This window comes from Trichomycterus rosablanca, chromosome 26 (genome assembly GCF_030014385.1).
Source record: "Trichomycterus rosablanca isolate fTriRos1 chromosome 26, fTriRos1.hap1, whole genome shotgun sequence".
NCBI classification, from domain to species: domain Eukaryota; kingdom Metazoa; phylum Chordata; class Actinopteri; order Siluriformes; family Trichomycteridae; genus Trichomycterus; species Trichomycterus rosablanca.
The window spans coordinates 1,687,083-1,711,071 of NC_086013.1; the positions used below are offsets into that span (position 1 = coordinate 1,687,083).

Sequence of the window (23,989 nt, forward strand, 5' to 3'; positions counted from 1 at the left end):
TGTAGAGAAATTTAGATATAGCCTATTCCACTCCTCAGTGCACAATGTCGCTGATGTTTCCCAGTCGTGTGTAGATTACAGGGATAAATGAGGTGAGGTGGAGCGACACCTCCTTAATGGACTCCTGATAGATCCTGCAGTTAAATGTGTGTAAATCAAAACACAGCACACAAATAATGTTTTATTTTTATTATTACAATTTTAAATATTTTCTATACATAAACACGATGTATGATAATTATATCAGAAAAAATCTGGATAGTATGATCATTCTCATTATTGATAAATATAGTAAATATAACGATATTACTTCATTCTTATATTCATTCACTGTCTGTTTTACCACCGATTTATCCTGGTCAGGGTTGCAGTGGGCCTGATTCATTCGACGAAAGGCAGGAAACACCACGGACGGATTGCCAGTCCATCACTTGGCACACACACACACACACACACACACACACACTGATAACGGAAACATTCAATTTAGCTTAGCTAAATGTAGCTTCAATTAACCCAAGGATTTCCCACTCCACCTGGGAATCAAACCCAGAACCTTCTGGCTGTGAGGTGACGGCTCAACCCACAGAGCCGCCCTAACATTATTAGTAACTATAGGAAATATAAAGATATTAGCTCATTCATTTATTCATTCATTATCTGTTTTACCACCGATTTATCCTGATCAGGGTCACAGTGGGTCTGAATCATTCGACGAAAGGCAGGAAACGCCACGGACAGATCGCCAGTCCATCACTCAACACACACACACACACACTGATAACGGAAACATTCAATTTTTGAAGCTTTAATTAACTTGGACTGTAGGAGGAAACCCATGCAGACAGGAATTTCTGTTCCACCTGGGAATCAAACCCAGAACCTTCTCTACCCACAGAACCACCCTATCATTATTAGTATCTACAGTCAATATAAAGATATTCATTCGTTCATTCATTGGCTGTTTCACCATTGCTTAATCCTGGTCAGGGTTGCAGTGGGTCTCAGAGGTGCTGTCGACCAGTCGGGCGTCTTCATACGACACGACTGGCTACTGCAATGTGCACAGTGATTCCAGGGCAACCGGATAATTTCTTGTGCCGTAAACCGATCAGTGCCTTACTGAGGTAGGTCACATGACAGGTACTAAAGTGCGCAACTCCAGGACCCCCTAACCGCCATGATTTACTCTCTCAGAGGAGAGCGGCACACAGAGGTGACTGTTTTAATGCCATTTGTTTTTTGCAATGAAATGTCCTGACAAACTGATGGTCGGGCGTCCAGATACTTTTGACCATATAGTGCTCAAGCTCTGTTACATTTCACTGAACACTGATATAAACTGTATTTAACAACCTTCAGTGTTCAGAGCTCTTCTTCTACCTCCTGAGGAAGATCTTCAGGAACCTCGAGGTTCCACCACTCCAGCGCAGGTCCAGTGATGTACAGAATCAGTAGCATGACGCATTACAGCTGGTTTGGCAGATTTCGGTGGCCTCGCATCACAGTATAGTAAATAAAACCGCCGATGCCGACAACGCAGAGAAAGCAAAGAGAGACGAACTTGTTCACCTTCCTGGAGGGTTCAGCAGCCCTGACAGGTTCCTTCACAGCTCCCTCCATCATCTCAGCAACTGAACACAGAGAAGAAACAACGAGAGGTAAATAAATGTCGGTTAAAGCGTTTCTTTCAATCAGAAATCTTTTCAATCTTTCACGCCGTGCTTAATGGACTCCCAAAGACTACTGGACCGAGCACCCAGACAGACCGATAGCGAGCAGCTCCGTGACTCTTACCTGGCTGAAATTTCACGTCGTGCCCTCTGTGTTGGAACAGCACACACAGGGTGCAGATCTGCGTCTGGTCGGTGGTGCAGAAGACCTCCAGAGCTCTGTGGTGTATCGGGCAGCGTCTCTTCTCCAGGTCCTCGGTGGCGTCCACCAAGACGTGCCCTCGCAGAGCCGGCACCGTGTAGTGCTGCATCACGTGACTTTCGCAGTAGGACGCGGCGCAGGTCAGGCACGACTTCACCGCCCGCGACTTCGTTTCGGTACAGAAATCGCAGGTCACGTGTCCGAAGCAGGCGGGCGAGGATGACGCGGACGCCGCGTCGCTGCATTCCGGACATCCGCCCGCGGGGCCGGGCTGGCTCCGGCGAGTCTCGATGCACCGCCCGCAGTATGTGTGTCCGCACGGGATCGGGACGGGGTCTCGTGGCACCTCTTTACACACAGAGCACTTTCCGGAAACCACCTCTGGATCCTCTCTAGGGACAGTTTGGCGACACGACGGGAACAGACAAAAATACGTAAGCAAGGAACAGACGTTTTGGATGTTTTGGCTTTAAATTGTACCGTGTTGGAACAAACCTGTGTGCAGATACTGAAGGCGCCCAATTTAACGTCGGCGGTATGTCCATGGACCAGTCAGACTTCATAGATAAGTAACTCGGTGTGGGTGAGGACGATCTCGCTTCCCTAAACATCAATCATCAGCATTAAAATTAATCCCTGTACAGAGAAGACATGTTCCTACTGCTAATATATTTTACCCATCATTCCTTTCTTCCCTCCTTGATGGATCGTCACACTCACCTCCCCCTTATTTCCCCCCCACAGCTTCTTATGATTTTGTTTTACTGAGCAAACAGAAAAAGGTGCAGTTTGGCTGCCCAGCACACAGAGGGCGCCATCCTGAGCCACCCCGCCCACATTTCCCTTACCGTCTGCACTCATAAACTGTATATTAAAGCTAAGGGGTTTGCTGTCAACCATGAGAAAAATGCATTAAAAGGTAACAGTGCATGAGAATGCCACAGAGCGAACCGAATCCAACGGTAAGCCTATTTGTACAACACAAGTGCATGAATAAACCCCATTTTCTCCCAATCTTTTCAAATCCAATCACCCTCGTTATATATCTTCTCCACTGCTGAACACAAAAACACTCTAAAACACGCCCCCTCCGACACACGTGCAATTGCCAACCGCTTCTTTTCACCTGCATGATGCTGGTTCACGCATGTACAGAGTCGAGCACTGCTCTCCGTTATTCACCGTCTCTGTGCGGCGCCTCGACCAGCCAGCCGATAAGGAATCGTCTTGTTTTATTCCCGCCAATCAAAATAAAACAACTACTTACTAACTTACCTCTCATTGGTCAGCAGCCCCTCGTTTTCGTCCACACAGGACAGGCCCTGAGATCTGACAAGCAAAATGACAATTTAAGGGTTTATAAATGCGTCTGTTCCAGATATAAGCAAAGCAATTTGAACCAATCAAGTGTCCTGGTGTATGAAACAGACTAGACTGGTAATCTAGAGACGTTATGGTTCATCCATCAACAAGCTGCCACTGTGGGGCCCCTGAGCATGGCCCTCAGCCTTGTGTTTGTCAATTGTGTTTGGTTACTTGACATTGACATATAAATGTGAATGAATGAAAAAATGAATGAGAACTGGCAAGGCAGCCAGTCCGCAAAGTTGTGGGCAGTTGTGGGTCCGCAGTTAAGGCACTGAACTAGAAACCGGAAGGTCACTGGTTCAAGCCTCACCACTGCTAAGCTGCCACTGTTGGGTCCTTAAGCAAAGCCCTTCGATTGACCCTCGATTGCTTAGATTGTATGCATCACAATTGTACGCAAGTGGCCAAAAGTATTTGGACACCTGACCATGAGCTTGTTGAGTGACCTCTAGAGCCGCTCTTCTGTCTTTGTGCCCATTTAGTTGTATGACTGGACACCGATGTTGGTCAGGAAAGCCACAGTTGACGTTCCGGTTCATTCCAAAGCTGATCAGCAAGCTCTGTGTAGGCCACTGTTTTCAAACCGAGCTTTTCTTCATGTCTTTATATTGCTTTGTGCACATGGGTAGTCATGCTGGAACAGGAAAGGGCCTTCCCTAAACTGTGTTTATACTGTTTTATAAGTCTTATTATGCCTGTTTGCAATTGTGGCTGAAACACATTAATTCACGTCCCAATACTTTCGTCCACAGTGTTTCTTACCGTGGTCATGATATATTTAATCACAATTATCATCAGTAATAATACAAGTGATCGATTTTCTCATCTAACGTGAATGTTAAAAGCAGTAACCTCTTGTTTAATCTGTCATTGCCCACGATGATCAAACCCGCTGGTCGTCTTCTCCTTAAATCTGCAAAAATAAAACAACAGAAAAAAGAAACAACCAGTTATCAGTTATGTGTTTACCATTTACCATTATTTCACTCTCTGCTTCATTCTAATCACAAATAATAATGAGGCACGAACCCAGAATCTAAGAACTCAGGACCTGTACGTCAACACTACCTGCTGGCACCTACCCAGGTACGATTTGGCCGTCTCTCTCTGTTTCTGCACCTTCTTCATCCTCTGCTTTGCTCGCTCTTCATCCGCCCGCCTCTTGTCCTCGACCTCCTGCAGGATCTTTCGGTCCATCTCGAAACAGCAGCCACCGTTGTCTGCGACCATCTCCTCGATCTTCTCCAGCAGCTCTCTGACCTGAGCGTCGTCCTCCCGGTCCTCGTTGTCGAGGACGTGGTACCTGTTCCCGCACTTCTCCACCAGCCACTGGAGGGCCTTCCCTTCGCACTCGATGTACTGCTCGATGGTCCTGTTCCCCAGATAGTCTCCGCCGGTGAAGAGCACGCAGGCCTGCTTCCAGACGCCCTCGCCCAGGAGCAACACGTGCCCCTCCAAAACCTTCCGGTCGGTCTCTTTAAAGTCGAATTTCAGAGATACGACCAGCAGCACGGCGTGGGGTCCCGGAGGACACAGGGACACGCTGAGGACGATGTCCTGCTTCAGCAGCTCCGTGCTTTTTTCCACGGTCCGATCGCTCCACCATCCCGGAGCTTCGACCACGGTGATCTGCCTCCCTGCTACGTCTCCCTGTCTCCTCACGCACTGAGTGGTTTTGCTCAGGTCAAACGCGTCTTTGCACAGGACGGTGTTTCCTGCCGAGCTTCTCCCGGAGTTGATGTAGCCCAGAAGCACCATCCTCACCTCTGACAAGTGGAGGCTCACGTCTGTAAACAAAAAAAAACTAAATAAATAAATAGTTTTGGTACGTACAAGGTCCGATGCAAGGCTACTCGCTGTGTTTGAGTAACAGTTGTATGCAATGCATTGTTCCAGAAGTATTGGGACACAAGCTTTGGACAAAAGCTTGTTGGGACGTCCCATTTTGAAAACAAACGTTATTAAAATGGAGTGACCTCTATGTGATCTCCACAGCTCTTCTCAAAAGGCTTCACACAAGCATGGGAAGACTGTGGGAATTTGTGCCCATTTAGTCATAAGACGACAGTATTTGTATGGTTGGGCGTTGATGTTCCAGTTCATCCCAGAGCTGCTGAGTAGGGCTGAGGTCATATCAAGCTTATTATTACACTTGTTCTGGCTGAAACACATTTATATGAATTTAATAATTAGAAGGCACGTCCCAATACTTTTGCCCATCCACTGCACATATTCCAGGATTTCCTGATGTGAAGGTGAACTTACCGGTTCTCGACCTGATGTCCTGCCTCTGTCGCTGCACCTTCATCATCCTCTCGCTCGCTCTTTTCTCGCACGTCCTCCTCTCCTCCAGCTCGCGCAGGATGTTCCTCCCTGCGTCGAAATGCCGCCCGTCGAGGCCGGCCACCATCTCCTCGATCACGTCCAGCAGCTCGGTGACCTGAGCCTTGTCGGCCCGGTCCCCGTTGTTCAGGACGTGGTACCTGTTCCCGCACTTCTCCACCAGCCACTGCAGGGCCTTCCCTTCGCACTCGATGAACTCCTCGATGGGCGTGTCGCCCAGCCAGTCTCCAACGGAGAACACCACTATAGCGTGATTCCAGACCGCCTCCCCGAAAAGCATCACGTATCCCTCCACCACGCTCCTGTCGATCTCTTTAAAGTCGAATTTCAGAGACACGGCCAGCAGCACGGCGTGGGGCCCCGGGGGACACAGGGACACGCTCAGGATGATCTCCTTTTTCAGCAGCTCCGTGCTGTCCTCCACCGGTTTGTTGCTGAACCATCCTGGAACTTCGACCACGGTGATCTTCCTCCCCGCTACGTCACCCTGTCTCATCACGCACTGGGTCGCTCTGTCTAGATCGAACTCCTTCTTGCCCAGGATGGTGTTTCCTACTGAACTTCTGCCCGAGTTTCTGTAGCCCAGCATCACGATGTTCACTTCTGATAGGGGCTTGTTTTTATCTGCAGGAGAAACAAAAAGGCATAATTTACATTAAACCTTGACTGGGCGCCCCCTAGCAGGCACAATTGGCAGCGCCTGCAGCACACAAAATTGGGCACTAAAGTCTGATAAGTGAGAAAAAAATTGACTAAAAATGGGCGGGGTCTTCAACACAGTATAAGGACCCTGGTTAGTAACCCAAGGCGCCTGTACAGAGGTGGAGGAACGCAAATCTACCAAAGTACCATTGGGAAGTATTGGAACTCTGACTGTGAGCCAGGCCTTCTCGTTCAATGACATTGCCCAAGCTCAAAAATGCTCTTCAACCGATACGTACCCATGCGTGATCGGAGCTGTTGTCTCTGATTTTGCAGCCTCATCCTCCTCTCCGTCGCTCGTTCCTTCTCCACCGACCTGCTCCGTTCCATCTCTAGTAAAAGCGCGCTGTCTATTTCATAAGGGCGGCCATCGTTGGATATCACCATCACCTCAATCTTCTCCAGAAGCTCTGGCACCTCAGACAAGTCTACGTCTTTTTCATCCTTGTAGAGAACATGGTACCTGTTCTCGCATTTCTCAACCAGCCACTGGACGGCCTTCCCTCCGCTCTCGATGTGCTGCTCGACGGTCATGTCGCCCAGAGACTCGTCGAAAAGGAACACCACGACCGAGTGGCTCCAGACGTTCTCGCCCAGAAGACACAGGTGCCCTTCTAATATCTTTTTATCTTTCTCTTCGAAGTTGCTGTCGCCATCTATCACCAGCAGCACGGCGTGAGGTCCCGGAGGACACAGGCGGAGACTGAGGACGAGCTCCTGCTTCAGTAACTCCGTGCTCTCGTCTACCGGCCGGCTCTTCCACCATCCCGGAGCTGCCACCACCGCGATCTTCATGCCTGCCACTACCGCCTGTCTCCTTACACTCTGAACGGTTTGGGAATCAAACTCATCTCTGCCCAGGATGACGTTTCCCGCCGAACTCGGCTCGGAATCAGAATTTCCTACAAGCAAAATCCTCAGTTCTGGAAGAAAGCTGGCGCCTCCTGTCAGTGAGAGACATAAAAAAGGTAAAACGTTACCAAAATTTAAGTTTCAGCTTACCACACAGTACTGTCTTCTCAATTTGTACCTGACGCTCCGTAATTCCACTCCGAGTCGAGCATGGTGTCGTCCGTACTGGAATCCGAATCATAACCGGTGGATTCTAAAACACAACAACAACAAAAAAGATTCGAATAATGATTATAAAAGAGCACAGTGGTGCACAGAAACATGGCTCTCAGGGACCTGGGTTCAAATCTTGCCTCCCTGTCAGTAAGGAGTGTTACATCACTAGTCCAACTTTTAAAAACATGCCAAAGATAGATTGGCTGCACTAAACTGCTCTTGGTGTGCATAGTTAAGTAACTGTGAAATGGGCTGAGATAAATTACTGCCCCGTCCAAAGTCGATTTCTGCCCAGTGTTCCCAGAAACCAAGAACGATCTCATTAATCCCATTGTTACTTCAGCTGATAATTAATCCTGATACTCAAAATTGGTCCAATATGCAATAATGGTCAGCACAGGAATCTGTCTGTCTTTTCAAAAGAAAAGAGACAGACCTGCTACTGCCTGAACTTAGACAGAATCGGCTTGAATTATCGGTTTAAATTTATGGTCAAATGTGATAATCATGACTGTACATGTTCGCATAGACCCTATAAACTATTTTTCTAAAACTAAACTAAATTCATAAAAAATTGATAAAGATTTGGCTGGTCATCTACCAGTATGTGCTTGTGTTCTTATGCTGATTCTTGCTGGTCACCAACCAGTACTTATGAATAACAGCCTGCAATCTTCTGAAATGCCTATCCACAAGAGTTTAGAACAGCTTCTGTTAGGCCAGGCGCTGATGGCCTGGCTCTCACCTTGCATTCCAATTCATCCCATGAATGACCAGTGTGGTAGTGGTCAGGGTTTTGTTCAGGCCATTGGAGTTCCTTCACATCAAACCAGCCAAACCAGGTCTTAATGGACTTTGCACTGGTAGCTTTTCCTGGTCGACCATAAACAACCTTTGCCCAGGCTGTTAGCACATGATTTTATACAACTGTTAGTAATGGATGTTGGGATTTCCACATTATTTGTCCATGTTGTTTTCAGTTTTCAGAAACTTTATGGTTGGGTTGGTGGTGCATGAAGTTCTATAATGTCACATTCATTTATGATTGCTATAATCTCGTGTAATAATTGCTGACTTTGTGTTGTAAATATGTCAGTAGTGGTTAGTTATCAATTCATAGGCGTTTTATTTGTGTGTTTATCTTTATTAATGATCAATAAAGGTTAATAAGAGTGAATAAGTGAACACGTTGTCGTTATCAGTGTATCTATACAGGGCCTAATGAACACCCGAACCGTTATATAATCAATCTTATCAAATGTGATAAATACGCGTATAATGTGCACATTAACATCAAAATGACTCACCCATTACTTTAATATTTACTTCCACACGCTGTTTTACTTCTTTAATAAAGTATTAAAAACAAGCGGACGTGTGAACTTCTACTAAACGTCCGCTTGAAGTGAAAGTGTAGGTCAGTGGGTTGCCAGATCCGCTTAAATAAAGATAAGCACTGAAGACATGAAGCGCTTGGGTGAAGCTGAGTAGAAGCTGAGTGGTTCATTCATGTAAATGTAATTATACAGTAAAAAAAAAAAAAAAAAACACTTGAGGAAAAGTCAAACGCATTACTGTATCATGTTTTACATTTATTTACTCTAGAATTCACAATGTTCAGAAATGTTTTCCAACAAACAGGCCAGATACCAGATGTGATGATGTGCTCCACATGTAGTATAATTTAGCACAAAAGAATTTAGACCCTCAAGAGGAAGCCCACGGGAACAAGAGTAGGTTCTGCCACAACCCCCAAAAAAGATGTAACAGAAAGGACCAGCAAAATCTAACAAGCTGCTCCCGTATTTAGGTGTCGCCACAGCTGATCATCCCGGATGCGTACCTGACCTGGCACAGTTTTACACCGGATGGCCTAGGGGACGCATTTTAACCGGGCTTAGGAAAAGCACTGAGAGCGCACTGACAAGTTTATAGTTTAAATTTTGTTGTTTTCCAAAAAAGGGCATATAGTACAGTACATGTTGTATCCTATTTGCCCTTTTTTTGGAAAACAACAAAATATAATATAACATATTATATAATATAATATTATAAAATAACAACAAAATAAAATAAATGTAAAATAAATATATATATATTATATATATATATACAGTGTATCACAAAAGTGAGTACACCCCTCACATTTCTGCAGATATTTAAGTATATCTTTTCATGGGACAACACTGACAAAATGACACTTTGACACAATGAAAAGTAGTCTGTGTGCAGCTTATATAACAGTGTAAATTTATTCTTCCCTCAAAATAACTCAATATACAGCCATTAATGTCTAAACCACCGGCAACAAAAGTGAGTACACCCCTAAGAGACTACACCCCTCAATGTCCAAATTGAGCACTGCTTGTCATTTTCCCTCCAAAATGTCATGTGATTTGTTAGTGTTACTAGGTCTCAGGTGTGCATAGGGAGCAGGTGTGTAGTACAGCTCTCACACTCTCTCATACTGGTCACTGAAAGTTCCAACATGACACCTCATGGCAAAGAACTCTCTGAGGATCTTAAAAGACGAATTGTTGCGCTACATGAAGATGGCCAAGGCTACAAGAAGATTGCCAACACCCTGAAACTGAGCTGCAGCACAGTGGCCAAGATCATCCAGCGTTTTAAAAGAGCAGGGTCCACTCAGAACAGACCTCGCGTTGGTCGTCCAAAGAAGCTGAGTGCACGTGCTCAGCGTCACATCCAACTGGTGTCTCTGAAAGATAGGCGCAGGAGTGCTGTCAGCATTGCTGCAGAGATTGAAAAGGTGGGGGGTCAGCCTGTCAGTGCTCAGACCATACGCCGCACACTACATCAAATTGGTCTGCATGGCTGTCACCCCAGAAGGAAGCCTCTTCTGAGGTCTCTACACAAGAAAGCCCGCAAACAGTTTGCTGAAGACATGTCAACAAAGGACATGGATTACTGGAACCATGTCCTATGGTCTGATGAGACCAAGATTAATTTGTTTGGTTCAGATGGTCTCAAGCATGTGTGGCGGCAATCAGGTGAGGAGTACAAAGATAAGTGTGTCATGCCTACAGTCAAGCATGGTGGTGGGAATGCCATGGTCTGGGGCTGCATGAGTGCAGCAGGTGTTGGGGAGTTACATTTCATTGAGGGACACATGAACTCCAATATGTACTGTGAAATACTGAAGCAGAGCATGATCCCCTCCCTCCGGAAACTAGGTCGCAGGGCAGTGTTCCAGCATGATAATGACCCCAAACACACCTCTAAGACGACCACTGCTTTATTGAAGAGGCTGAGGGTAAAGGTGATGGACTGGCCAAGCATGTCTCCAGACCTAAACCCAATAGAACATATTTGGGGCATCCTCAAGCGGAAGGTGGAGGAGCACAAAGTCTCGAATATCCGCCAGCTCCGTGATGTCGTCATGGAGGAGTGGAAAAGCATTCCAGTGGCAACCTGTGAAGCTCTGGTAAACTCCATGCCCAGGAGAGTTAAGGCAGTTCTGGGAAATAATGGTGGCCACACAAAATATTGACACTTTAGGAACTTTCACTAAGGGGTGTACTCACTTTTGTTGCCGGTGGTTTAGACATTAATGGCTGTATATTGAGTTATTTTGAGGGAAGAATAAATTTACACTGTTATATAAGCTGCACACAGACTACTTTTCATTGTGTCAAAGTGTCATTTTGTCAGTGTTGTCCCATGAAAAGATATACTTAAATATCTGCAGAAATGTGAGGGGTGTACTCACTTTTGTGATACACTGTATATATATATATATAACAGCTTCTGTTAGGCCAGGCGCTGATGGCCTGGCTCTCACTTTGCATTCCAATTCATCCCATGAATGACCAGTGTGGTAGTGGTCAGGGTTTTGTTCAGGCCATTGGAGTTCCTTCACATCAAACCAGCCAAACCAGGTCTTAATGGACTTTGCACTGGTAGCTTTTCCTGGTCGACCATAAACAACCTTTGCCCAGGCTGTTAGCACATGATTTTATACAACTGTTAGTAATGGATGTTGGGTAATGGATATATGCAATTAAGATTGCATATATAATAGTATTTTAAAACAATGAAAATCCCCAAAATAAGAATTTATATTGTTAGATTGACAAATAAATGAATAACATTTCACTCAATCCTTTTTTATTATTTCTTTTTTCATTTGTTAACAGAACAGTAATGATCGTATACAGTCGTGTTACATTATAGTACATGTAACGTCTACACACAGGACTATATACAGGATTATATACAGTCAGCCCTCACAGTAAAGCAATTACAGCAAGTTCTACAGTCTCACATGCAAACTGATCATCTAATAGTCTGATTATCTCATTATTATTCACGACGGTAACCTGATAGTTCAAGTAATCATATAAACAGCATAGGACAAGACCTGGATTTTTAAAGCTGTCATTGAGTTAGTTAGTGCATGTATGTTCTTAAAGGCGCTCAGCCGGTGCGGCGGTAAATTACACGAATCCACTATTGTTGGGATCCAAGGTTGGAATCTCAGCGGTGCTATGGGTGGTTTAATATAATAGCAGGCCAAAGCTGAGATTCAAACCACCAAACTTTTGATTGATAGCCAAAAGCTCCAACCACTAGGCTACTAGGAAATATAAGCTTAAAAATTGACTCAAGTAAAAGTAAAAAAAAATCCAACAATTAAAACAACTTCTACAATTACTAATAAAAATATATATATTATTTTCCATTCATGTGATGAAGTAAATGCTCAGCATTATTAAGAACCTCATGGTTCATCAGCTTCATCATAAACTTCATTTTGAGCTTCATAATTTACACATTAAAAAAATACCGTTAAAAAAACTGGTGATGCTAAATCAAGGGACGGGTGTTGTAAAAAATGGGTGTGATCATGTTTAACCCTGAGAAAAACTGACGCACCATAAAACAGCAAACTGTTCAAACCCCACCTAGTTCACTCCTGCAAGCTCTTGATCCTCACTTGCTTGGATTATATCTAGTCTTAATATTCAGCATAAATGTTTACGAGATGAAAGGCAGATTTAGCTTTACATCAAAACCCAAGATAAGTTAGTAGTGTTAGATTGTCGCTCGCAGCATGTACACGCGCTAAAAACCAGGTACATGCAGCCATGCGGACCCTTACACCACCATATGGAATAAATACATGCAATACATTGTGCAGACTTACAGAAGCCCACAGTTTCATCTTTGAAATGCGTTCTTGAATGAACAATGCACATAAAAATCTTAAAAATCCATATGGATCAGCGCACATGCACATACGTACATCATAACAACAAAATAAAAATACGTGTTTTTGTTCTGTCCTTCTCAGACTCTTTACACAAATGCATGGACTACAGGAGAAGACAGAATTCAGACAGCTCTTTGTCTCACGTCCTTCACAAAGTCGAAGCCGGGTCCTTTCTGAGCTCCATCCTGAATCAGAACAGTGGAGACATCTAGAGGAAACAAAACAGAAGTTAAGTTCCTCCACCTTCATACAGTCAGTGTTCTGCATTATTCTGTTTGACCTATGCTAATATATAATGGCATCTTTGGCAATAATGCCAACCTAATCTACAATGAAAAAAACTATAATAAATGGCTCTTTCTCAAAGTATCACGTCCCTGTAACTATAGGACCAGTTGTATTTCACACTTACCCTTGAGTTTATCAGACTCCGCTTCTTCCTTTACAAGATCTGTCTGGCTGTTGCTAACTACTATGGCTGCCACCTTCCGGTCCACCAAATCGTCCCTAGCTTGTCCAAGACTCCTCAGGAGGCACATAGTGTCAAGGTTTTCACTCTCGCCCTCTGTTAGTAGCTCTAATACCTGTAAACGTAATAAAGCCATAATTTATGAGCAGTTATATAAGAAAACCAAACCAATACACACCTCTCATCATACACACCAAAGATCCATTAAAAAGACCTGACGGCACTCTTTTTGATATAATGCCACTCAAACACAGACCTGCAGGCACTTATAGCTCTTCAGCTCGCTTAGATTCTCCTCCAGGAAGAGCAGGTAGATACTGAGGTCGTCGTATCGACAGAAGTTGGTGTTCAGTCCCTGAGCGTGGCTGAAGGCGGGCAGAAGCCTGTAGGGGCGAAACAGGGAATCTTGCAGCCCCTGTCGGTTAGGCAATATGGCGGAATTAATGACGGCAGGAATGAGCAGCAGGTAAACGGCCAGGTTAATGCAGCTCAGCAGGCGGAATACACTCACAGCTACCAGCTTACATGCCACTGGAGGAAAACCACTCTCATTCAGGACACCTGAGTGTACATACACACTGGCATTAGTGCACACTCGTCATGCAGTAAGGGTGGAATAATCCCAGTACAGTGTGGACTCACCTGTGTTTATGTTACAGGGAAACTGGTCACTGGGTGATGCCAGCCAGACGTAGTAGGCTAGGTACAGGCAGTCCAGAAGCAAAGTGACCAGAGTGAGGGTCCGACAGATCAGGTACTTCCACGCCAGTGGCCGTTTCCCACACTTGGTCCTCAGATACTGCTCTACTAGAGGAAGCTTAAAGCAGCCCTCCGTCATCTCTAGACCACTAACACACAGAATGTGACTTGGGATTAATAGCATTGCTTTAGAGTAATTCAATAGTTCCCAGAAAGGTTTGACCCACCATGTGAACCTGATTAGCACTAGATTATCTAGAGATGATCTGCTTTTAACTATTTTAGCCATGCCTCACTGAGAAGTTTGAAATGTACTCGTCAGTACCTGAGAGGGTCCTCAGGGGAGTCCTTGTTCTCAGGTTTGCTTGTTGCCAGGCTCTTGGCGTGGCGGATGGCGCGATTGTAGCAGCGGTCCAGCTCCTCCATGATGAAACTGAGGTCCGAGGAGAGCTGAGGAGCGGCCGCGAAGCGCCAGAAGAGAGCGGGCATGTACACGATGACAGCCAGCAACAGGAAGATGTAGGGAAAGAACTAGCGAGAAATATTGAAATATTGGTGTTTTAATGTTTACTACATGTTTTACCCCGCAGTACATTTTGCTCTGATGTGATGCTGAATCACCTTATGTAACCACAGGGGGGATCCATCCTCGGATTTTTGGCTTCCGGCAGCTACCCAGCAGAATGAGTCCACATACGCGGCCTGGCGCAGGGTGAAGTTGTTTGGTGGAAAACAGCTTATCTGGGAGCCTTAAAGCAAAAAGGTGATGATGATCGTTTTGATTTGCATTATGTTTACTGTTAAACTTTTGTCCGGTCATTCTGTGCTCAGCGGCCTCGGTCTTAAAGGTGTGTATACAAGTGGGAAACTTGAGAATCTAGAGGATTGATAAGTTTACAAGATGAGGCATATATCATATTCTTATATATATTTTTCAACTGGTGAACATTGACATACGTAGACATATGAATCTAGTAAAATAAATGCAGCAGTTTGTCAGGGTGTGGAAGAGTTATAGTGGCTGCTACAACCGTTTACAGACAAAACATCAATCAGTGACCATTGTTAATGCATTTCTGTTGCTGTCCGTACAGAAGAAGTTCTTTATTTCTGAGAGGAATAAAGAAAAGCATGACATTTACTTCACAAACGTTGACCTTTCTGCTTCCTTTGCAATTCGGGCACCTGAATATAGGCACCACTGTAAATTACTATTGATTAAATAAAAAGGATGCATTTTTCCACATATATTTCACTTTTTGGAAGCTGATCAGTGTATTTAGGGACTGTTCTGCTGAGGTATACATGTGAGGTGACCTAGAAAACAGAGATTCAAAGTATGGGAATGGCTATACTAAAACAGCTACTCCCATGCTAACAGTTAAAACATTTTGCCAGGTTCAGCTTAGAAATGTATTCACAATGAATGCACCCACAACATGATTCAAAAATATGTAGACACAGCCAAAGCATTTTGTGCTGCAACGTGATTCTTTAATATGATTTAATTAATTCAATAGTTTATTACTGATTATATACAACTGTTAGCAATGGGTGTGGCTCAAAACCTGAACTCGATAATCAGCAGTTTTTTTTTTTTTACATATTTTGAACCAAATCGAGCATGTTCGTTTAAAATTATTTCATTAACATCTTTTAATATTTCAAAGTTTTAAAAATGTCACGATATAAAATTTACCACAGGAACGTGTGTTTACAATCGTGAACGCGCACATCGACCCTGTTGCTGCTGACTGAATGGGACGCGGGGGCGCGCATGGTATCCCGTTACGGCTCTATTGTTTGGAAAACGAGATCAAGCAGCGACTTACTGATTGATTTTACTTAATTTTACTTAAATGATCACACACGTCAATTTATAATAATAGTACAAAGCATTATGTAAGATATAATACAAATGTATAAGTCATATAAGCTTAAATTCCCGTTTAAAGAATGACGAACAATGAAGGAGTGTAAGTACGCCAAGGTCCCATAAAGGAATCACTGCATTGTTTAGTATGGGGCTTGTTTGTAAATATTCGAATAGAACTATAAGATATTTACACGTAAATGTATACATTAAACAATGTTTTCTGTCTTATTTGAGCCATAACGTTACAAAGTGCTCTGTCATGCATAACAACATCCAGTCAGTCAGAACTGAAACATAACACAATACCATCCATCCATCCATCCATCCATCCACTCACCCACAGACACTTCCTGAGCAAAAGCCAGAGAAATGAGCAGAAGTGGTAATCCCACCGCGACCACAGTCACCAGTTTATCCGCTGCCAGCTCCAGTCGCACCCCTTTATATTTCCCTTCACCGGATTCCTTCAACAAGAAGTCCGAAAACACATATTCTGTAGCAACGTGAGCTATCGCCATGTTTACTGATCATCGAGCATCCCAAACCCCAAAGTACTGTCCTGCTGGACCACAGAGCCCATGTACTACTGTACTACTGTACTACTGGACCACTGTACTACTGTACCATTGTACTACATCATTACTCAGCACAGTCTGCATCCTGCACTGCCCTACTGTCAGACTACTGCATGTTGTGCATGGGAATGAGACCAAGGGAATTGACTGGGTGGAAAGAAAAATAGATAAACAATGTAGTTAATAACTCAAATACAATATAAATATTATTAATAATAATAATAATAATAATAATAATAATGCATTAAAATACTTTAAAGAAAGAAATAAAAAACATATAAACAGGAATTAATTCAGTTTTAAAAAATATGCTTTCTGAACAGGAACCCAAAGTAAAACATTTAAGTATTAATTCATTTACATTTACGGCATTTAGCAGACGCCTTTATCCAAAGCGACTTACATTAGAGTTACAGTATACAGTCTGAGCAATTGAGGGTTAAGGGCCTCGCTCAAGGACCCAACAGCAGCAACCTGGCAGTAGTGGGGCTTGAACCAGTGACCTTCTGATTACGAGTCCAGTACCTTAACCACTAGGCTACGGCTTGTGGTATATAAAATTCTACAATCTTATATACAAAAATTAAAAGGAACCAAAAGAAAATGTTAATTAATATGAGTGAATTAACATTAGTATGTAATTCAGTGGAAACCCAATCATTAATTCCACGTAGTGCATTGGGCTGGACCACACTGTCAGATCATTTGCATCATATTTGAGATGGTTTTATCAATTTTGCATATAATGATAATGAATTGCAAGCTTTTTTCCCCTTAGTGCATTCCCTGTTATACTGAAACTCCCTGATGTAGTAATGATGAAGCTGAGGTATGTGCACTGCATTTGGGATGTTACCTAGAATGAACTGGTGTCTGTCCAGCTGAGTCCAGCTGCTCAACTGGTTCATTATTGTTTATACGGGCTGCGTCCCTGTCATATTTGAACTGTACTGCAAGTTGCGCCTGGTTTCGGCGCAAACAATAGTCAGCTTTTGCGAAGACTTTCCCCCAGACGTAATCATGTTAGCGATAATGGCTAGCACCATGAGACTTGAATTTACACCCTGATCTTTCGTTTATTCTTTTATTCCAACGTTACAGCAATTTTGCTTGTCTATTAAATGATAAAGCTAAATTAGCCACCTAGTGTCATTTGTAAAAGTATTTTATTTAAGTTTACAGCTTTCAGTTTGTGATTATATTAGCTCATGTGCAGCCATACCATAACCATAACTGTGCACACCAAACATGTCTGACATGTTCAGATCCATTTGTGGTCAAAACCCATTTGAAACGAAATCCACACGAGATCAGAAGCGCCGGGTTAATGTGTTTTAAAAGCTGGCAGCAACGTTTCAGTATGAATTATTCAGCATTTATTGACTTTATAAAGAGAAAAAGATTAACAGCATCAGAAGGACAAACCAGCTCTGTTACTCAGAGCAAAATAAAAACATGATTATGAAAGAGAGACAGAACTACAGACAGTCAGATTTACTCATAAAGAAGATGATAAGTGGATACAGTGAAACAATGAAGATTCTTTTATTCGGGTCATGCCGTCACGCCACCATGCTCTGTTTGTTGGTTTGTGTGGTTTTATTCTCTTCAGTCATGGAACAGGTCAAAAAAGCTGTGATCATCCGACACTTTCTCCAGTGACACATTATCGCAGTAGTCTGGAGGACTGAAGACTTGTGGGTCTTCCACTTCTGTCTCCACATTAAAGAAACTGTGGAGGAACAAATCACGATTATTTAAGAATGTTTCACTGGTGAAGCTTCAGTCTTTATAACCCACATAAGTATTTTTAACTGTATGTAGGTGCACAGACTAAGAGTAGATTTAAATAACAACCCAACATGGTGTCCAACTTTCTTTGTTAAGCAGACGACACATTTCTCCTGGATTTACTCTTGCTTTAAGGTGTGGTCAAATCAGGTTTTTGGATGCAAAATTCTGCACAAATTCTAAATGATATTTATATAAATGTGAGTCTCGCGTCTCAGCGGTGGCACCAGCCTGTCTGGGCACTTAATGGACACATTTGAACATGGCCAAATGGGAAATCGCCTCCTACTCAAGGCTCCATATATGCACAGTTGATCCAAAAGTGCTTATTATCACTTAGACTGTATTATTTTATAGAGGAGAAAAGAAATTCTACTCCTCCCAGCCAATCAGCTCTAGATTTGGGTTATTAAAATCCTTTTGGACACATTTCAGACACATCATTTTCTTATTTTAAATAATATTAAATAATAATACAATCTTAAATATATATAAGTATTAAAGTAAATATGACTTCAGATTTAATTTCTCACCTGAAGATCAGGTCATTCTTCTCACTGTGGTAGGCACAGGAAACAGTCAGGCATCCACAGGAAGTAGTCATGAACGTGTAGTGGGCTGCAATCCAAAGACGTATAAAAATAGTGTGAATTCCACAATTTATTAACATTGCTGTTAATTTATTTTAATCTTCAACTCGCAATCGATGTTCCAACTCATCCACAGGTGTTCCGTGGGGCTGTGGCATGTAGTTCTTAACATGGTAAAAGCATCTTTATACAACAGAAGCTGGAAGAGTGAGCGTGTGAATGGAAGTGTAGGGTACAGATACTGACCGTGATGTTCGACCACTTTCCCGGTCCACATGCGCAGCCGAAGACCCTGTTCGGACTTTTCTGTACTGCCCAAGTACACCTCCTTCACGTGAGTCACGTCGCCCGGGAGCTCGATCGGGTGCTCGTGGGACTTCAGCGACTGCTTCTTACAGCTTTCGTTCTTGGTGTCCAACTCGTACATCACGCCCTGGACACAGACGGACAGAATGTTCAGTTCAATGCTGTGAGTTTGAAAAACTGACAAATAAAGCCTATGATTACTAAATAGATGAACATTATTTAGATAATATTACCAATCGGCCAACATTAAAATGGCCTAATTTAAGAAAAAGAGCCACTGTCTGAGAAAATAGTCTTATGATTACCTCTCCAAAGTGTATGAGCACATCGATGCTTTTGTTCGAATGGCTGCTCTCCTCAACAAACCGAAGCTTCTTGTGAGTGGAATCATAGTTGAAATCCCCCCAGACGACAGTGTCATCCTTGGTGGAACTCTGTTAAAAAAAAGACTTGGGGTTTAATGTTCACTCTTCAGCTGATAAACACCAAATAAATAATAAAATATATAATATAATAAGTACAACATGATTTCATTCAAAATTCAAACAAGCATTAGAGTATGTGCAGGCTGCTGGTGGAGGGGGTGCAGCAACACGGGATCCTGGAGACCAAGGTTCTTCCTTGGGGTGGGTGTACTCCTGTTTCCACCAACTCCCAAAAACATGCAGAAAGGTGGATCGGCTGCTCTAAATTGCCCTTAGTTGTAATCAAATAAATAAATGTTGCCCTGCAATAGACTGGCACTGCACACAGTCCTGCATGTATTCCTGCCTTGGGATGCCAACCCAACTCAACCCAAGCCTGAATCTTTGTAGGAGCTAAAATGTGCTGGTGTGATAGGATGTTGGTCTACGTACCACATGAAGCATGCCGCTGACTTTAGACGGTGATCCTGGGAAGAGATTTGTAGCATTAGATTAGCGCAACACTAGAACATTTAGCAAATTGTGAATATGAACGTGTGGAGGAGCATTACTTACGGCAAGGTTCCCGGTTGGAAGCCCAGGCCACCGCGCAGAGGCACCAGAAAACAAGGCAGAAGAGCTGGAAGGCATGCATCTTTTCTCTCAGTCAGATTTGCCTAAGGTCCAAACCCAGCAAACGCTCTTATTTATACAGGGAGCCCGTCTCTTTCTGCCGGCCCCTTCTTGGACGTTGCACAATCACCTGTCGGTTCTGCAACCAGGCAAGCAGTTGGTGATTGGTAAGAATGACCATAACTGGAAAAACATGCTTTATTCAAACAAACTTGTTTGGCCTCCCATGAGCACTCCTCTGACACTGAGGCAGCGGGACCTCGGTTCGCATGAGGCCATGTTCGCTGCCAAGTCTCACTGAGAGAAAATACTCGGTAACCCAAAGAAACCCAAAATGGGGCAGGTGTGAAAACAAAAGCCCGGTCAGCACTGGAGAGAGTTTGGCTTCACGGTACTTTTTCCAAGAGTTAAATTTGCGAGGCTTCACTGAAATACGACTGTGTGAATTCTGTCGAAGATCTGATCGTAAAATAATAATAATAATAAAAACTGAACATCATACTAGCTACATTTGAAGTCAAAAGTTTACATACACCTGTAGAATACAGGTATGTGAGGCAGTCCATTGCATTTTGCACACTGACGATGTCTGCAGGCTACACAACACCCATGCTGGACAAGCGGGACCGCCCTACTCCCTGTGTATTCCTCCACCACTCGTGCTGCCGCCTCCTGACAGTAGGAGTCGCTCTCTGGTCCGTCTACAACCAATCTTCTGAGCATGCATGATTTGGAATGGATTATCCAACACACTCATGGTAAAGTGTCCAGATACTTTTGCCCAGATGCTGTACAAACACTAACAGTAAATAAAACTGTTTAATTGCACAAAATATATATTGGCTAATATTGAACTTTATTGGATGAAGCCCATGGGGTGAGAAGTGGGGTCCATGGTGAAGATTGAATGGGGTCACTGGCCAAAAAAAAAGGTTGAGAAGAGCTTTGTGCATAAAAGAGGTCCCTTATCCAAAATTGGCACCTGAAGGTTGTTGCTGATCAGACGGACAAAGAAAAGCCCAGGCAGGCTTACGTTCTTCCTTTCTTGCATGGCAGCCATGGTGATGAAAAGCTTGCTGAACTGTGGACAGTGTCACCCGTGTTCCAGCAGCTTCGAATTTACGACAGACTTGTTTATTTACTATTTATTTATACATTTATTGTGTCTATTTTTTGTATATTTTGTGTCCCTTGATTTCATCTGACCATCCAGAGAGATCCAGCAAATTTTAGTCCTGTTTTGACATAAGAACACTGTTCCATATAGTCATTAGGCCATGCCACTCAGTTAAATTACATTTTCAAACTCTCTACACCACTAAATATATAACTAAATGTATATAAATGCACTGTATGTAAATTTTAAGACCAAAAAACATCACTTTATGGCCAAAAGTATCTGGACACCACTTCAGTTCAGGAGTTTCATTCGAGCTTCTTTCGGTATTTCTGATCCCCTATTACAATTCTTTTGCCTCTTGCACCATCCCACGCTGGCAGAGAAATGCCAAAGACTAGCACCCACACCTTCAGACAAGTGGTGAGTTCTCACATATGCCCATTGTCAATCTCCATCACTCGACCAAGTTGCATTTTGCAGCCCCATAAGGAGAACAAGTGACTTTTTGGGAATGGTTTGGAGTTTAGGGAAGGTCTTTTCCTGTTCCACTGAAGACGAGGCTGGATGTAGAACCATAACCTGAACGCTTAAACTAAATGGGCATGAATTCTAGCAGATACACTCCAAAATCTTGTCGTAACTCTTCCTAGAATACAGGTGACCATAATTCTGTAAATGTGTAACACAGATGAACAGTCAATAAAACGACCCGTTTTCTTCGTTTCTGCTGCGTCATGTTTGTGTTGAGACCCCGTTACTCTGGACGCAGCTGAATGCTGCTGTTTGTTTGGCTTCGCTGCTTGGGGTCGGATTTTTGTTTTCCTCACCTACAGAGAACTTAAGAGCGGCCAAGAACAGGCTGATTAATATTGATCTCCAGCACTTCCTGGTGTATCCAAGAACAGGCGAGATTTAAAGGTAGGGCGATTGTTTACAGCTGGGGTTGTGCTGAGTTTCTGGGAAAAGAAACAAATAGTGCACATGGATCAATTTAGTTCGATTAAATGCAGTTAAAACTTTCATACAACTACAGATTTTCCTCATATTAATTCTCCTTATCTTGCATTTTTTCTCTTTTTCTTCCAATCTACTTAAATCTAATAGCCAGTTGCTAACTGCTTCTTTTCACCTGCACTTGTCAGGTTCACACAGGGATCAGTATCACGTACAGAGCCACGCACTGCTCTCCGGTATTCACCGTCTCTTTGCAGCGCCTCCACCAGCCAGCAGAGGCCGCAATTGCAGCAGCACAGAGAAATCCCTTCAGGCCATCCTCTCTCAGATACAGACGATCTGTTTCCAAGAGGTTTCAGGTGTTCTTTTAAGTGAATGACATGTATATCCAATCAGACAGACCTTTTTCATATTTTATGGTAAATCTGCCCCAAATGTTACCAGAATTTGCAGATGCAGTTTATGAGCACTGTTACAGTCGGACGTCATTTCATATCATCGAGCTCTATTATCTGAACAATGCACGACTTCCTCAGTGCTTTCTTAGTTTCAAAAACGGAAATTCAGCTCAAACCACACCGAGTCTTATTTATTTCTGAGAAAGATAAAACTCATCATTCATGCAGTTTTTCTTTTGCTCTTTCAGCCCCTTTGTGGTGCACTCGTCTGTGTTCTGCTGCATTAACAGCAATAATCAGGATAAAAATTAATCATTTAGATTAGATTCATACCTAGCAGCTACTGTTGGACCCCTGAGCAAAGCCCTTGTGCCTCATTTGCTCAAACTGTATTCAGTCATTGTATTCAGGTAAAGTCACTCAAAAGCGTCTGCTAAATGCCGTAAGTATACATACGGGTGTATATGGAGAAAATAAGTGGACTGAGTACAGAACTCTGTGGGACTTCCAGAATGTATAAAGATTACAGAACATATGGAAAGGATGTAGGAGCTGAGTAGCCGTTACCTGCCATGCTAAACCAGTTGCATGATACAATATTTGGATAGGGTGGACAGGAGAAATATCAGTGGTGGCCAGGATTTCTTGAGAAGGTCTTAAGTCTGCATGTTATGATTTTTTCATTCTTCTGGGTTTTTTACTCAGTTGTCTTTTCCTTTCTGTTCTTTACCACCCTGCTGTTGTACTGCTGTAACAAGTTAATTTCACTAAGAGGATCAATAGTCTCATCTTATCCTATCTTAGGAACCTGTACCTTCTTGGAAGCTGTATGGACGATGGCAGATGCCAAGGAGTCGTCAGTGTTGGGGGTCCTGGGATGCTGTTGCCCCCTCTTGCAGCTCTGGAAGGATTTTCCACAGGATTAAAGCATGAAAAGTGAAATCATGCACTGATACCGGACACAAATGTCTGGCTCACAGTCGACTTTCCAATTCAGCCATTAAGTGTTATCGTGAAGTCACGGCCCTCAGTCACAGTGACTTTGTGCTCTTGGTTCCTCAGGATGGAACTGAATGACTGGTTTGTGTCCGAAACGTCGCGTCTCACTCTCATTATGAAAATTTTTGGTCGCCGGATTTTTTTCAGAAGATGAGAGTTTTGGACGCGAGTCTCTGACTCTGCAGATGGTTTCTCATTACTCAGGACTTTAAAGAAAAGCGGAAAGCTCGCGAGGAAAGAAGGGGAAGGCCGAAGAAAAGTTGACGTTGCAGCAAGAAACCAAAATTTTGCCTCACGCTGCCCATGAGTGAGAAGGAATCGGATCTACGGTTTCGTGAAAACAAGACAAAAAGAGGAAGAGAAAGTGAGTGCAGGGGAAACGCCGGCGCTTCTGAACCGATGCATCGCTGCAGACCAGAAGTCTTCAGTGTATCGCATGTGAGTGTGTGTGTGTGTTACAATTCTGGAATCGCTCCTCGCCCACGCACCCTTCACCTCCGTCCGGCAAGAAGTGACGGCGGTTTGCTCCGTCCAACAGAGTCGGTCAGGGAAATACCAGGAAGAAGATGATAGTGAGTAATAGTGA

At 43.4% G+C, this 23,989-nt stretch overlaps 3 protein-coding genes across 3 annotated transcripts; all 3 read right to left on the reverse strand.

The window, feature by feature from the left end:
* Positions 1 to 200: 200 nt before the first annotated feature.
* On the reverse strand, positions 201 to 8,750 carry LOC134303080 (GTPase IMAP family member 8-like). Its single transcript, XM_062988348.1, has 10 exons — positions 8,664 to 8,750; positions 7,319 to 7,393; positions 6,528 to 7,232; positions 5,509 to 6,210; positions 4,326 to 5,030; positions 4,096 to 4,156; positions 3,151 to 3,204; positions 2,371 to 2,478; positions 1,798 to 2,267; positions 201 to 1,634 (listed from the first exon to the last, which is right to left on the reverse strand). The coding sequence occupies exons 1-10, from the start codon at positions 8,665 to 8,667 to the stop codon at positions 1,468 to 1,470; spliced, it is 3,051 nt and encodes a 1,016-aa protein (XP_062844418.1). The 5' UTR covers positions 8,668 to 8,750; the 3' UTR covers positions 201 to 1,467.
* A 3,961-nt stretch (positions 8,751 to 12,711) lies between these two features.
* panx1b (pannexin 1b) lies at positions 12,712 to 16,402 on the reverse strand. Its single transcript, XM_062989164.1, has 7 exons — positions 15,971 to 16,402; positions 14,379 to 14,506; positions 14,083 to 14,288; positions 13,701 to 13,906; positions 13,315 to 13,619; positions 13,002 to 13,173; positions 12,712 to 12,797 (listed from the first exon to the last, which is right to left on the reverse strand). The coding sequence occupies exons 1-7, from the start codon at positions 16,149 to 16,151 to the stop codon at positions 12,712 to 12,714; spliced, it is 1,284 nt and encodes a 427-aa protein (XP_062845234.1). The 5' UTR covers positions 16,152 to 16,402.
* A 1,159-nt stretch (positions 16,403 to 17,561) lies between these two features.
* Positions 17,562 to 19,985, reverse strand: epd (ependymin). Its single transcript, XM_062988387.1, has 6 exons — positions 19,876 to 19,985; positions 19,753 to 19,787; positions 19,201 to 19,329; positions 18,836 to 19,022; positions 18,533 to 18,617; positions 17,562 to 17,940 (listed from the first exon to the last, which is right to left on the reverse strand). Exons 1-6 carry the CDS (start codon positions 19,952 to 19,954, stop codon positions 17,817 to 17,819), a joined length of 639 nt encoding a protein of 212 aa, XP_062844457.1. The 5' UTR covers positions 19,955 to 19,985; the 3' UTR covers positions 17,562 to 17,816.
* Between the last annotated feature and the right edge of the window lie 4,004 nt (positions 19,986 to 23,989).

Coding starts and splice junctions, on each gene's coding strand:
- LOC134303080 (XM_062988348.1), bottom strand. Junction 4,157..4,325: donor GACGGCCAAATCGTACCTGG/GTAGGTGCCAGC, acceptor TTATTTTTGCAG/ATTTAAGGAGAAGACGACCA. Junction 3,205..4,095: donor AATGACAGATTAAACAAGAG/GTTACTGCTTTT, acceptor TTTGCTTGTCAG/ATCTCAGGGCCTGTCCTGTG.
- panx1b (XM_062989164.1), bottom strand. CDS start 16,151: ATGGCGATAGCTCACGTTGCTACAGAATATGTGTTTTCGGACTTCTTG. Junction 13,907..14,082: donor TCCCCTGAGGACCCTCTCAG/GTACTGACGAGT, acceptor TCTGTGTGTTAG/TGGTCTAGAGATGACGGAGG. Junction 13,620..13,700: donor TCCCTGTAACATAAACACAG/GTGAGTCCACAC, acceptor ATGTACACTCAG/GTGTCCTGAATGAGAGTGGT.
- epd (XM_062988387.1), bottom strand. CDS start 19,954: ATGCATGCCTTCCAGCTCTTCTGCCTTGTTTTCTGGTGCCTCTGCGCG. Junction 18,618..18,835: donor GAAAGTGGTCGAACATCACG/GTCAGTATCTGT, acceptor TTTGGATTGCAG/CCCACTACACGTTCATGACT. Junction 17,941..18,532: donor AAGAATGACCTGATCTTCAG/GTGAGAAATTAA, acceptor GTTCCTCCACAG/TTTCTTTAATGTGGAGACAG.